General features: G+C 40.8%; 1 protein-coding gene across 1 annotated transcript in view; it reads left to right on the top strand.

Moving 5' to 3' along the window:
* Window positions 1-13,158, top strand: part of znf385d (zinc finger protein 385D) — a 168,336-nt gene that overhangs the window by 17,418 nt on the left and 137,760 nt on the right. Inside the window, exon 2 of the mRNA XM_056474685.1 lies at window positions 9,918-10,060. Within this exon, the coding sequence (XP_056330660.1) occupies window positions 9,918-10,060 (143 nt within the window). The remainder of the gene's footprint in view (window positions 1-9,917; window positions 10,061-13,158) is intronic.

Consider the following 13,158-nt stretch of genomic DNA (forward strand, 5'->3'; position numbering starts at 1 on the left):
GGTGAATTGGATGAACTAAATTGGCCATGGTTTATGAGTGAGTGTGAATGAGTGTGTCTCGGTGTTTCCCAGAACTGGGTTGCAGCTGGAAGGGCATAAGCTGTGTAAAATGTATGCTGGAATAGTTGGCGGTCTCTGAAATGAAGACTAAGCCGAAAGGAAATGAATAAATTAATGATTTTCATTCATAATGCTCTTAAAAAGGTCTTAAAGTCTGCTTGAAATGGAAGTTAAGATTGTCCTTTTCCCCCCTGCTGTGTTGTATATCCTGTTTATTTAATTTTGCTCTGCAGGAAACGATTGCATAGTTAGAAGATGGGCTTTGCTTACAATACTGAGGAAAATTTGAATGCCAGTTTGCACCAGACTATAGATATAGGTATTTGTTTGATATTGAGTTGCGAAGGGTTTATTTCCCCCTCTGGAAACACCATTGGCATCTGGTGCAGTATGTATTTAGATGTCCAATGATTATGAGAATGAGTTATTTTTGCAGATGGAATTATCATATCCGTTCGAACCACTGCCTCCCATGAAGGCAGAGCAGAAACAAGATCCAACCTGATAACCCCTCCCTAAAGGACGAATAGCCCCACCCTAAAGGACTAATAGCCCCTCCTTAAAATACTGATAGCTACTCCCTAAATCACGGATAACCCGTCCTCAACTCACTGATAGCACCTCCCTAAAGGATGAGTAGCCCCGCCCTAAAAGACTAATATCCCCTTCTTAAGCTGCGGTCACACTTGACTTTTCCTCCCATAGACTTCCATTCATACGCACACGAATGCGTCAGACCGGAAACGCAGGGTCATGCGTCAAGTTTCGCATGTCGCTGCGGTGCAAAGTTCAAGCTTGGTGAACTCTGACCTGCAAAATCGCATCACTTGACTGCATGAGACCAATCGAGGATCAAAACAGGACCTCTCTGGGCAGAAATGTAAAGCATGGAGCAATCGCTCGCTTTTTTAAATGTCTAATTATCTTGTTTAATCCCGCCCCTTTTCGCAGCGCCACACGACAGAATTTCGCACACACAAAGCCCAATGTGACCGCAGCTTTAAAGGACTGATAGCGTCCTCCCTAAATCACTGATAGCCCTTCCCCAAATCACTGATAACCCCTTCCTAAAGGACTTGTAGCCTCTCCCGAAATCACTAATAGCCCTGACCTAAAGGACTGATATATAAATAGAGTTGAGCAGAACATTAAAATAATCTCAAATGCTTAGAATTTGAGTATAGATCAAGTTTTTTTTTATATATAAATTATTTTTATAGCACTTTAGTCACATAATAAAAAAAAAAAATCACAAATTAAATCTCCATAATCTCTCACACTTCTAGGAAAAAAAGTTCTTGGTAATTAAGGGCCAGATTTACTAAACAGATAAATTAGTGTTGATTAGTGTAAGAGTGTAATCCCATAAAAATGCAAGTGGTAGTGGAAATTCTGCAGGTGATCCAATAATGTCTCATGGAAATTCCTCGCTTTTTGATTTAGTGGCTAATTCATATGAATGTGCATGTTCTCATTCATACAATTCAATACAATTTGCTCATCCCACAATGGTGGTTGGATTTAGGGGAGGGGTTTGGGCCATGCCTTATTTGTATAATCTACACAACAACAAGAAGTTTGGGCTGGTAAATAATGGTGCAAATACTAGTAAATTGACTCTGTAAATCACCTTGCGTGGTTCTTTTACATCAAAGGTCTCAAACTGGATTGCTGGAGGGTTACACCTACAGCCCTAATCAAACACACCTGATCCAACTAATTAAGGTGTTCAGGATTACTAGAGACTATTAAGATAGTTGGAGAGAAACAAAAACTTCACAGTTGTGGCCTGAGATTGAGACCATTGCTTTACATACTGTTAGTTTTGCATCTCAATTCCTACAACTTCATGTCCAATAAGGTGAGCCATTTTGATTGTGTTTCTTTAGTAAATCCTGACAGTAGTTTAATCGCCAACCTGGTTTCACTAACATGTTCCTGGATTAACATTTGTGTTGATCCTGGAACAACATTTTATTCAGCCAATCAGATTTAAGGGACATGTTTACCATTTCTGTCAATTTAGGCTTACGGTTAGGTTTATGCACTTCTACATGATTGTTGTCCTATTATTTCCCTCTGATTTTGGGAATAATTTACAGTTATGATTAGGTTTAGGGGTAGGGAATAGGCACGGATTACATTTTCCAGTAAAAACGATGTTCCAGGATTAACATACTGTAGATGTTAATCCAGGATTGCATCTTACTTGGCAAAATCATGACATGTGTAGTGTAATAGAGAGTTTGTGTAAATGCAAGCAAATCTTGTCTCTGTATATTCTGAAGAGATCTGAGAAAAGCTGAAGCTGTTCAATCAAATGAATGAATGTATATTTGGTTTTATGGGGTTTTAATTTTAGATATCACCTACAATTATGAGAACAAATCACAAATGAGATCTCATGGATCTCAGTTATTTTTCTTAGACCGCAATGATCAAATACAAACCTTCTCTAAAGTCTTGTGCTTTGGAGAAAAAAGCATTGAAAGACCTCAGATATCTGGATTTTCAAAAGAAATCTTTGAAAAATCCAAGCTGTTTCAAGTTATGATTGATTTCTGTCTCTTATCAACGTCTCCGTTGTTTCTCTAGACAACAGGGATTAAATGGAGACTTTCACTTAGCTTCATCTGCACTTCAGAGAGTCTTCACAAATCTAAAAATACACTCACTGGCCACTTTATTAGGTATGCCTTACTTGTAATGGGTTGGAGCCGCTTTTGCTTTTAGAACTGCTTTAATTTCTTGTGGCATAGGTTCAACAAGGTACTGGTAAATATTCCTCAGAGACTTTGGTCTATATTGACATATTAGCATCAAGCAGTTGCTGCAGATTTGTCGGCTGCACATCCATGATGCAAACCTCCCATTCCACCTCATCCCAAAGGTGCTCTATAAGATTGAGATCTGGTGACTGTGGAGGCCGTTTGAGTACAGTGAACTCATTGTCTTGTTCAAGAAAGCAGTCGATTTGCGTTTTCTGACATAAAGTAGCCATCAGAAGATGGGTACACTGTGGTCATGATAAGATGGACATGGTCAACAACAATACTCAGGTAGGCTGTGGCATTGACACGATGCTCAATAGGTACTAATGGGCCCAAAGTGTGCCAAGAGAATATCCCCCACAGCATTACACCACCACCATCACCACCAGCCTGAACCGTTGATACAAGGCAGGATAGATCCATGCTTTAATGTTGTTTAAGCCAAATTCTAACCCTACCATCTGAACGTTGCAGAAATCGAGACTCATCAGACCAGGCAATGTTTTTCCAATCTTTGATTCACCAATTTTGGTGAGCCTGTGTGAATTGTAGCCTCAGTTTCCTGTTCTTATAGGGCTGACAGGAGTGGCACCCGGTGTGGTCTTCTGTTGCTGTAGCCCATCAGCCTCAATGTTGGACGTGTTGTGCTCTTTTGCAGACCTCAGTTGTAATGAGTGGTTATTTGAGTTACTGTTGCCTTTCTATCAGCTGGAACCAGTCTGGCCATTCTCCTCTGGCATCAACAAGGCATTTGTGCTCACAGAACTGCCGCTCACTGGAGATTTTCTCTTATTTGAACCATTCTCTGTAAACCCTACAGATGGTTGTGCGTGAAAATCTCAGTAGATCAGTTTCTGAAACAAGTTTTAGTGCTCCAACAAGTTTCTGAAAGGCCAGCCCATCTGGCACCAACAGCCATGCTATGTTCAAAGTCACTGAAATCCCCTTTCTTCCTCATCCTGATGCTCGGTTTGAGCTGCAGCAGATCGTCTTGATCATGTCTACATGCCTAAATGCATTGAGTTGCTGCAATGTGATTGGCTGATTAAAAATTTGTGTTGACGAGCAGTTGGTCAGGTGTACTTAATAAAGTGGCCGGTGAGTGCATGTCAATTTATATTACCAAAATATTTAATATAATGTTATTGATGATTACATTAATCACTTGCTGTATCTAAGATTTGGCTCACAGAAAACCAACTGACATGGCATCTCATTTCTGCATTTCTTTGAGGGTTTTTTTGTCTGTAGTGTTTCTTCTCTGGCTTTTGTCTCGGGCTTGGATACGGAGCGCTGTTTCTTTTTCTGGTGCGGTAATGGGATGTGCTGTAAAAATCTGCCTTTCCAACACCACCCACACTAACAGTCGTACTGCAATAAAACAAGCCATTTACTTTTGTTTTCCGCCACTGGTTTCTGTCTCCGCCGTGCGGACTCGTGTTTGTTTCCACTGCTGCTACAGATAACAGCCAATCAGTTTGACAAGCAGTGTTCACAAGTATTTATAGTACCGAGAGAATTTGTTAGAAAGTAAATGATGCGACAGGTAGAAAAATGATGATGCTATTGTCCATAGCGTCCAGATCTTCAGTGGAGATTTTGATGCGTGTGGCAAAGAAATGCTCTGAATCATGATGTTTTGCTTGACTTAAACTCATGGATCTTGTGCTCACCAGCTAGGCCGTGTTCCCACAATAACATTTCTTTGGGTCGAACTTTTTAGGATAAGCAAATGCCAAAGGTAGCTTTAATATTCTGTTTGCCTTAATGTGTTCTGAGTTCAGTCTATAGTCCTATTATGATGTGACTAGTTTTCCCAAAGCCATTTGAGTTGCATTTTTTTTCAGCCGACATCATGTATGACTTTGAACGTGACTAGCATTTCTGTGTTTAATAGGGAGGTAGGAGTGTCTGTGTTTTACATGTGTTCAGGACGTTTTAGTTGCATATGATCATGTAACGTAAAATATCCCAACTTTTTTAGTGTTTAAACATTTTATAAAAGTTATTTAAAAAATAGTATAAGTTTTAAAGGTGACCTATTGTGCAAAAATCACTGTATAAACACCGTTGTGTTACAGCAGTGTGTGAATATAGCCAGCTTCTAATGGTAAATGAACCTAGATTAAGATCCAGGATAGGGTGGCATGACGGCTCAGTGGTTAGCACTGTTGCCTCACAGCAAGAAGGTCGCTGGTTCGAGTCCTTACTAGGCCAGTTGGCATTTCTGTGTAGAGTTTGCATGTTCTCCCTGTGCTCATGTGGGTTTCCTCGGGTACTCCGGTTTTCACCAGTCCAAAGACAAGCAGTATAAGGCAATTGAATAAACCAAATTGGCATGGTGGCGATGCAGTGGCGCAGTAGGTAGTGCTGTCGCCTCACAGCAAGAAGGTCGCTGGTTCGAGCCTCGGCAGGGTCAGTTGGCGTTTCGGTGTGGAGTTTGCATGTTCTCCCTGCATTTGCGTGGGTTTCCGGCGGGTGCTCCGGTTTCCCCTACAGTCCAAAGACATGTGGTACAGGTGAATTGGGAAGGCTAAATTGTCCGTAGTGTATGAGTGTGTGTGGATGTTTCCCAGAGATGGGTTGCAGCTGAAAGGGCATCCGCTGCGTAAAACAAAATGCTGGATAAGTTGGCGGTTCATTCCACTGTGGCGACCCCAGATTAATAAAGGGACTAAGCCGACAAGAAAATAAATGAATGAATGAATGAATGAAAAATTGGCACGGTATATAAATGTTTAAGTACCGTATAAACCTATGCTGGTATAGTTGGCGGTTCATTCCGCCGTGGCAATCCCTAATAATCAAGGAATAGGCCAATAGGGACGAATTCAGGAGAGCTCTTGACCTACCTGAGCATTGTAGCTACAGAAATTAAGTAACTTTACCGAAAGTTTCGAAGAATCACAGTAAAATGTAGCGAATGTTTTCATTTCCTTTAGCAAAAATAAACCCAAAAGTGAATTGGTGAAAAGTATGAAGGCTTGATGATGTCATCCAAAGAGGAAAGTTATTTTAGTGCTGGAGCAGGATATTATAGGGGGAAGGATTACAAAGATAGATATTGTTTTTCATTTGGGTAAATAACACCAAGAATGTGGAACTGGCTTTCCACCAAAAAAACAATTTACTTGCAGGACGGTTTACTTGTTCAAAGAGTCTGCATGGCTCGGTTTTGGCTTCTCATAACTAAATCAAACAGGCTGTGTGATGATAAAAGGGTCATTTGGCATGCAGATACATGTCATGTCAGCACGTCTAAAATTAACGGCTAAAGAAAACAAATACTTTAATAATTAATCTTCCTTTCTCCAGTGGTTACTGAGGTTGAATTGCATTGTTTCACAACCGATGTGCATGTGGATCTAAAATTATTAGTTATGAAATCAGCATCAAAATTAAAGTGCATTTATTCTGTAATGTTATATAGTATTAAATCAACGATGGCTCAGTAGTGTCACATTATCGACTCACAGCAAGAAGGTCGCTGGTTTGAGTCCCGGCTGGGTCAGTTGGCATTTCTGTGTGGAGTTTGCATGTTCTCCCTGTGTTGGCATGAGTTTCCTCTGGGTGCTGCGGTTTCCCCCGCAGTCCAAACATATGTGCTATAGGTGAATTGAAGAAACTAAATTGGCTGTAGTGTTTGAAAATGAGTGTGTATGGGTGTTTCCCAATACTGGGTTGCAGCTTGAAGGGCATATGCTGCGTCAAACAAATGCTGGAATAGTTAGCGGTTCATTCCGCTGTGGCGACCTCTGAGACTAAACCGAAGGAAAATTATTGAATGATTAATAATATCATATAATATCATAATATCATATAATCAGGGCTTGACATTAACTTTTTTGAGCGCCAGCCACAGTGGCTAGTAGATTTCCAACATTACTAGCCACTCACCATTTTCACTATCACACTGTTGTTGTTGGACAATTATATTTTATATGCATAACTGGCTTTGGCATGCTAAAATTACTTGAGTTAGATTTTCTGTAATGTCCACATGCCGCCTCATTCGATTCACTTTTTGTGTGTGTTTTGTATTCACTTTTTTTAGTGTGAGCTTGCTCAATGTGCACGAGCAAATGGGTTGTCGCATTGCAATTAGTTTTTATTTCACGTGACTTCTCAGAGCTTAAAATTAAGGGTTTACCAAATTTATCTCTGACCACTCTAAAAATAAATAAATTATTATTTCTTAGCCACAAATTTTGAATAATGTGTCAAAACAAGCAAAATATAGCTGTATACATGCACTTTTAATTCAACAAAACATTTCTTTAAAAAAAAGACATTTAAAAGAATTGCCATGTAGGCTATATCTAAAATATGCACAGCAGTCTGTCCTGGCCAAATGTCCCAGATCAGCAGTTAACTACACGTAAATATGTTATTGTAAAAAAGTGATAATTAAAGCAGATTAACAAGAACACCTGTAAGCAAAAGAAAGCATACCGTGTGTGATAATGAAGGGATGATCATGCGCACACGGTTAATGTTAGGCCTGTTTAAAGTTTAATTAAAATGAAAGTAGAGACCGCTGCTGCTTAAAGGATAATTTGTTAACATGAGCTCTTAAAAGTAGCAGGACTGTGGGTGCACGACCATCGCTTTTTGTCCAGTGTATTTCAGAGATTTCAGTTGCGTTTTTCTCTAGGCACGGTTGCTTCCCACAAGTAAACAAGAGCGTGCACGCTTTTTAACAGTCACGCGCATCACGTCACCTGTGCGCGTGAGAAACATACCTGCCAACATTCGGATCATAAAATCCGGGAGATTTTATCAGGGGGTACGTGCGAAGTGAAGCGCTGGTTTGAAGGTGCGTGCGAAGTGGAAAGCGGGGGAGGTTGCGCACGAATTGATGAGCGGGGGTGAAGGTATGGTTCGCTGCGCATGGGTACTGTACCAAAAAGCTGAGGCGCAGGGGTGGGGGGGGTGTTTGGTTGGCGAGGTGGAATTCCGGGAGTTTTCCAGGAGACAGAACAATACGGGAGGTGGGTGGGAGATAAGTCTGAAATACGGGAGACTCCCGGGAAAAACGGGAGTGTTGGCAGGTATGGTGAGAAATTATCCTCTCATTCTGTATTCATCTGTTTGCTTTTGCTCGCGCGAACACAATTAGTTTTGTCAGTCATGCTGCTTCTCCATTCTGAGATCACATTTGCACGCATATTGGGCCATCCGTATTGTCGAACCCTGGTTTTAAGAAAACTATTAATTAAAAATTATTTTCTACCAGCCAAAGTGGCCATTGGGAGCGGCTGTCTTACCCACCATAGCAGAAATCTACCCGCAGGTGTTGGCAGGTGTTAATGTCAAGCCCTGCATATAATATGGAAAATCCAAGAGAAACATTAATTTTCTTTTCGGCTTAGTCCTTTACCAATCCAGGGTCGCCACAGCTGAATGAATCGCCAACTTATCCAGCATGTTTTACACAGCGGATGCCCTTCCAGCTGCAACCCATGACTGGGAAACACCATAAACGTTCATTCACACACACACACTGTGGACAATTTAGCTCACCCAATTCACCTATAGCGCATGTGTTTGGACTGTGGGGGGAAACCGGAGCACCCAGACGAAACCCACACCAACACGGGTAGAACATGTTAACTCCACACAGAAATGCCAGAGACCAGCGACCTTCTTGCTGTGAGGCAATCGTGCTACCCACTGCACCCCCGTGATGCCCCCAAGACAAACAAAAATAAATAAATAGTAATAATAGTTAATTAGTATAATGGTGTATACCATTTATTTTGCATTATCTTGCCCCGCAGGGATTAGGGAAATTTTCTAAAACAGGCAGATCCAATATAGTGGATTAAAGATGGCGATATAAGATAGAAGTGTTCAAATAACACTTTTCTTGTAAACTGGGTGTTTTTATCTCCTCTCAAGATAAATTTGATTAATTAGTGTGAAGTAATTGAAGTAAATATATGAATTTGGTTTGAAGCGTGCATACTGTATGTATAACACAAACTACCATCCCCAACCCCCCGCCTTGGTGAAAACTACACATTTTATTCATTCAGTAAGGAAGGCTTACAAAGTAAGCGTCCGTGACCAAAACGCAACCTCCAGTGGACAGTAACAGACTCTGAAATGAGACGCAGATTCAGAGTTCCACATGAGGTGGTTATTAATTAGCAAATAATATAAATATTACAAACGTAAACATTAGGTGAGCAGGTTACATCGTAACCTCATGTCCCAACAAAACGTGACGAGATTAGCAGTGATAAGCAGTTTGGCTGTTTGCACCAGACGAAGCACGACAGAAATTTAAATACAGCCATTCAGAAGCACAGAATAGTGCACTCACTGCATCCAACGAAATGGTAAGGTTTACAATCTAAGTAATACATAATAAACCTCTTTAACATTATTAAATGTAGATGCTGAATCACTGATATATGTTGGTTTGTATTATTTTACAGTTCTAAAGTTCAATTTTAAACAGTTTATTTTATAAACCGTCAAGATCTGAGGTTTTATTGTCAAGATCTGCTGCTGCTTTCAGTAGTATGGCAACAAATGTCATGTGAAATGGCATTCAAACTCACATTATTAGCATTTAAGGCTAAATAAAGCACATGAGGTGTACCTGAGGTGATCATTGACAGTTTTCTGTTGTTCAGTAGCATGAAATAATAGCCATTTCTAAAATATAAATTTCAGGTGTTGGTTAGAACGTGATTTAAATCAGCCTTTGTTGATGTCGTCAATCTTGCAACCTGTGCTTGCGTGTGTTTTGAACCAGGGGTGCAATACCTAGTTCAACCACTGGGTGCCAAACTTGCATACTGCACCTTTAAGTTCTTTACACCTCAAATGTGTGTGCGCATTTACAGACCCCAAGAGGTTAAGAGAATACTTTATACTTATCTTTCACATACTATTTTAAACTTTTTATGTACTAGTTTGTACCTTTTTAAGGCTCAAAAGTTGACCTGATAACTAAAAAAATGTATCTTTTAAAAAGGTAGCACTCCAGTGACAGGTTTTGTACCTTTTTTTTTTTTTTTTTTGGAGAGTGCAGGTGCAAAGTTTGTTTCATGACCCGTTTCTGTTTGTCCTCAGGTAATGCTTGTCAGAGTGGCCTCGTGCCAGCGCTGGTTCGAGCTCCTCTTCCCGCTGTGCCCCCCTCTCTGGGCATGAAGCACTTTGTCCCCTTCGCTCTGAATGGCGGCTCTGCGCTCAGCCTCATTCCCAGCTTCAGCAGTGTAAGTTACACAAACACACACACACTTTCTCTCGAGGTGCTAATGAGCTTCACTCTGTTCTCGGGGTCCGCCGGGGTTTCGAGAGAGCGTCGCTTCTGATAATTGTCATCTGAGTTCTGCTTGTTCTGGGACTGCAGCCTGTGGAGCGATTTCGCGAAGCATTGTGGAGATGCAACACCAGCTGTTGTCATAAGCAAGGGTTGTGAACTTCTGATCCTATAAACATCGACTGCATATGGCGTCATTTGGAGGCGAGACATTATCAGTGTTGATCTGGCTTACAAATAGTAATTGGTGCTAAAAGAAGAGAAGGCTAATTGTTGATTTAAAGGTGCTGTGTGTATGTTTCTGACACTTCTAAAGTATAATATCATAATGTTTTTGCAGATAATAAGGAAATATGCTAAGTGAACATATTTGTTTATCTGAAAAAGAAAGTCCTAGTCCCATCCAAGGGTTTTGTTTACAAGTGAGGGAAGGATGGAACGTGAGATTGACAGGCAGATTGGAGCAGCAGTATGTAGGTTGATGTATCGGTCTGTTGTGGTAAAGGAGCTGAGCCGAAAGGCAAAGCTTTTGATTTACCGGTCAATCTACGTTCCTACTCTCACCTATATGGTCATGAGCTTGGGGTCATGACCGAAAGGACAAGATCTCGGACACAAGCGGCCGAAATTGGTTTCCTTCGCAGGGTGGCAGGGTGCGCCCTTATAGACAGGGTGAGGAGCTCTGTCACCCGGGAGGAGCTCGGAGTAGAGCCGCTGCTCCTCCACATTGAGAGAAGTCAGCTGAGGTGGCTCCTGGATGCCTACTTAGGGAGGTGTTCCAGGCATGTCCCACCCGGATGAGGCCTTGGGGAAAACCCAGGACATGTTGGAGGGAGTATGTCTCTCGGCTGGCCTGGGAATGAGGAAATGTCAGGGGAGAGGGAAGTCTGGGGATCTCTCCTAAGACTGCGGCTCCTGCAACCCGGCCCTGGAAAAGCTGCAGAAAATGAATGAATGAAAATGATCTGATTTTAGCATTTAGCATGTGTTCTTTGTGTCTTTTGGTTTAGTCTGTTTGGTTAGTTAGTTTGGTTTAGTTTAGACAGTTATATTTTTACACACCGGGTTGCCTTGGTGGAAATCACAGCATTTTTTGTTTCAGTCATGAAGGCTGCATCGATATATGTGGACGTGAAGTTTATTTATAAACTAATTTAGAGAGGTTTACATGCATATGATTTACCAAAGCTGATCCCACATTAGCTAACACATGATTCACCAATCAGTTGAATCCTAACACACTATAAATAACCAGAGTTTCTTACCTTGGTTATCTTTGTCTTGAAGAACTCCCCCACCCACCCCTACTTCTCCCTTTTCCTATATAAGGCGGCATGGCGGCTCAGGGGTTAGCACTGTTACCTTACAGCAAGAACGTCACTAGTACAAGTACTTACTAGGCCAGTCGATATTTCTGTGTGGAGTTTACATGTTCTCCCCATGCTCGCGTGGGTTTTCCCGACAGTCCAAAGACATGCAACATAAGGGAATTTACTAAACCAAATTGCCACTATAGATGAGCTCTTAGTCAAGCTCCTACCCATGCCTTCAGTCAGCAATTTATCTCTACATGGCAATCCCTATAATCTGTCATAAGCTCTAACTAAACCAGTGGAGTTCTCGAGACCTACTGAGCTCAGACTCCTCTTGCCCTTTAAACGGGAGGGATCCCCAGGCTTGAGGATCTCTTGAGCTCAGGGATCTCTCCTGAGACAGCATGCCAAACATGCTTCATTGTTATCATCAACTAATTGTGAACTCTTGAAAATAGGATACCTCCAGAGGACAGTAAAAGCCTTCAAAATGAGACTCAGATTTCTAAATAATCCAAACAATACAAATATGATAAAAGATAAACATTAGCTGAGCAGCTTCCCAGCAGGCACACAATATCATAAGACATTAATATTAGGTTAGATTTAGGTGGTAACGTCAAAAAAAAAAAAAAGTCTAGCCAGCGTCGAAGGATGTTATTTTTCATGTCCAAAAAGAAGTTTGATTTTAGGTTGTATTGGAAAGTGACCAAAATCTAACCTTGAGCCAACATCTTAAACCAATGTCATATTGGCATCAAATACTGACATTTATTCATCAGGTATAGCAACCAAAATCCAATGTCTGATAGACATCACTGTGCTAATGTCCACACAACATCAAGCTGTAACATCATTAGATGGTAATATTTGGTTGATTTTAGGTTGGACTTTGGAAATTCACCCACTGATGTTGGGTTCTGATGTCAACCCAACTTCATTTCCAAATGCAACACCTCCGCAACGTTGGGATACAACATCAATCTGATGTTGACGTCCTGTGCCAGCTGGGTTATATCATAAGGCTCAATCATTAGGCACACTTGCTCCTGTTGGTGTTGTCAATCTGGCAACCTGAATGTTTATTGAGTCTGAGGGGTTGGAAAAAAAATTTCAATATTTTGAATTAGAACTGCAATACCTAGTTCAACCACTATTATGTACTGCACCTTTAAGAAATGTCACAAAAAAAAATTTGCGCAAAGTTTCTCATACATCTTAATGATGTTAAATGGGCAACATATGCTTAGGTATCATTTTTAATGTTGAGGGAAAAGGCCTCAGTAAATAACCTTATTTATATCATGGCCTGTTTAAATACTTGATTCTGATTGGCTGGAATGTGAGCGTTAAAACCAATTTTGCAGGGGCAGTTTAAAGTCATGATTAGCCAAACAGGGCAAATTTGCATGAGAGCATAATTCCAGAACAGTGCAGATGGGCATGGAAATTTTGGTGGACAATTTATTAACAATGCCTAAATGAAAGAACATACCAGGCATGTCATCTCATTTACATATTGATCAAGGCAATAAGCACAGCAAAATTTAGCATAGTAGCAAATAATCATATCCAATGCTTATAATGTTGGGGTGATCTAATATAACCAGGCATGGTGCTTTTTTTTTATTTTATTTTATCTATTGGGGTAAACGGGGGCTAGACACGCATGTGAGGGTGCTAAGAATATAAGTGAAGTTTATTTATAAACCAATTTTGAGAGGATCACGTGCTTATG

Source organism: Danio aesculapii, chromosome 16 (assembly GCF_903798145.1).
Source record: "Danio aesculapii chromosome 16, fDanAes4.1, whole genome shotgun sequence".
Taxonomy (NCBI): Eukaryota; Metazoa; Chordata; class Actinopteri; order Cypriniformes; family Danionidae; genus Danio; species Danio aesculapii.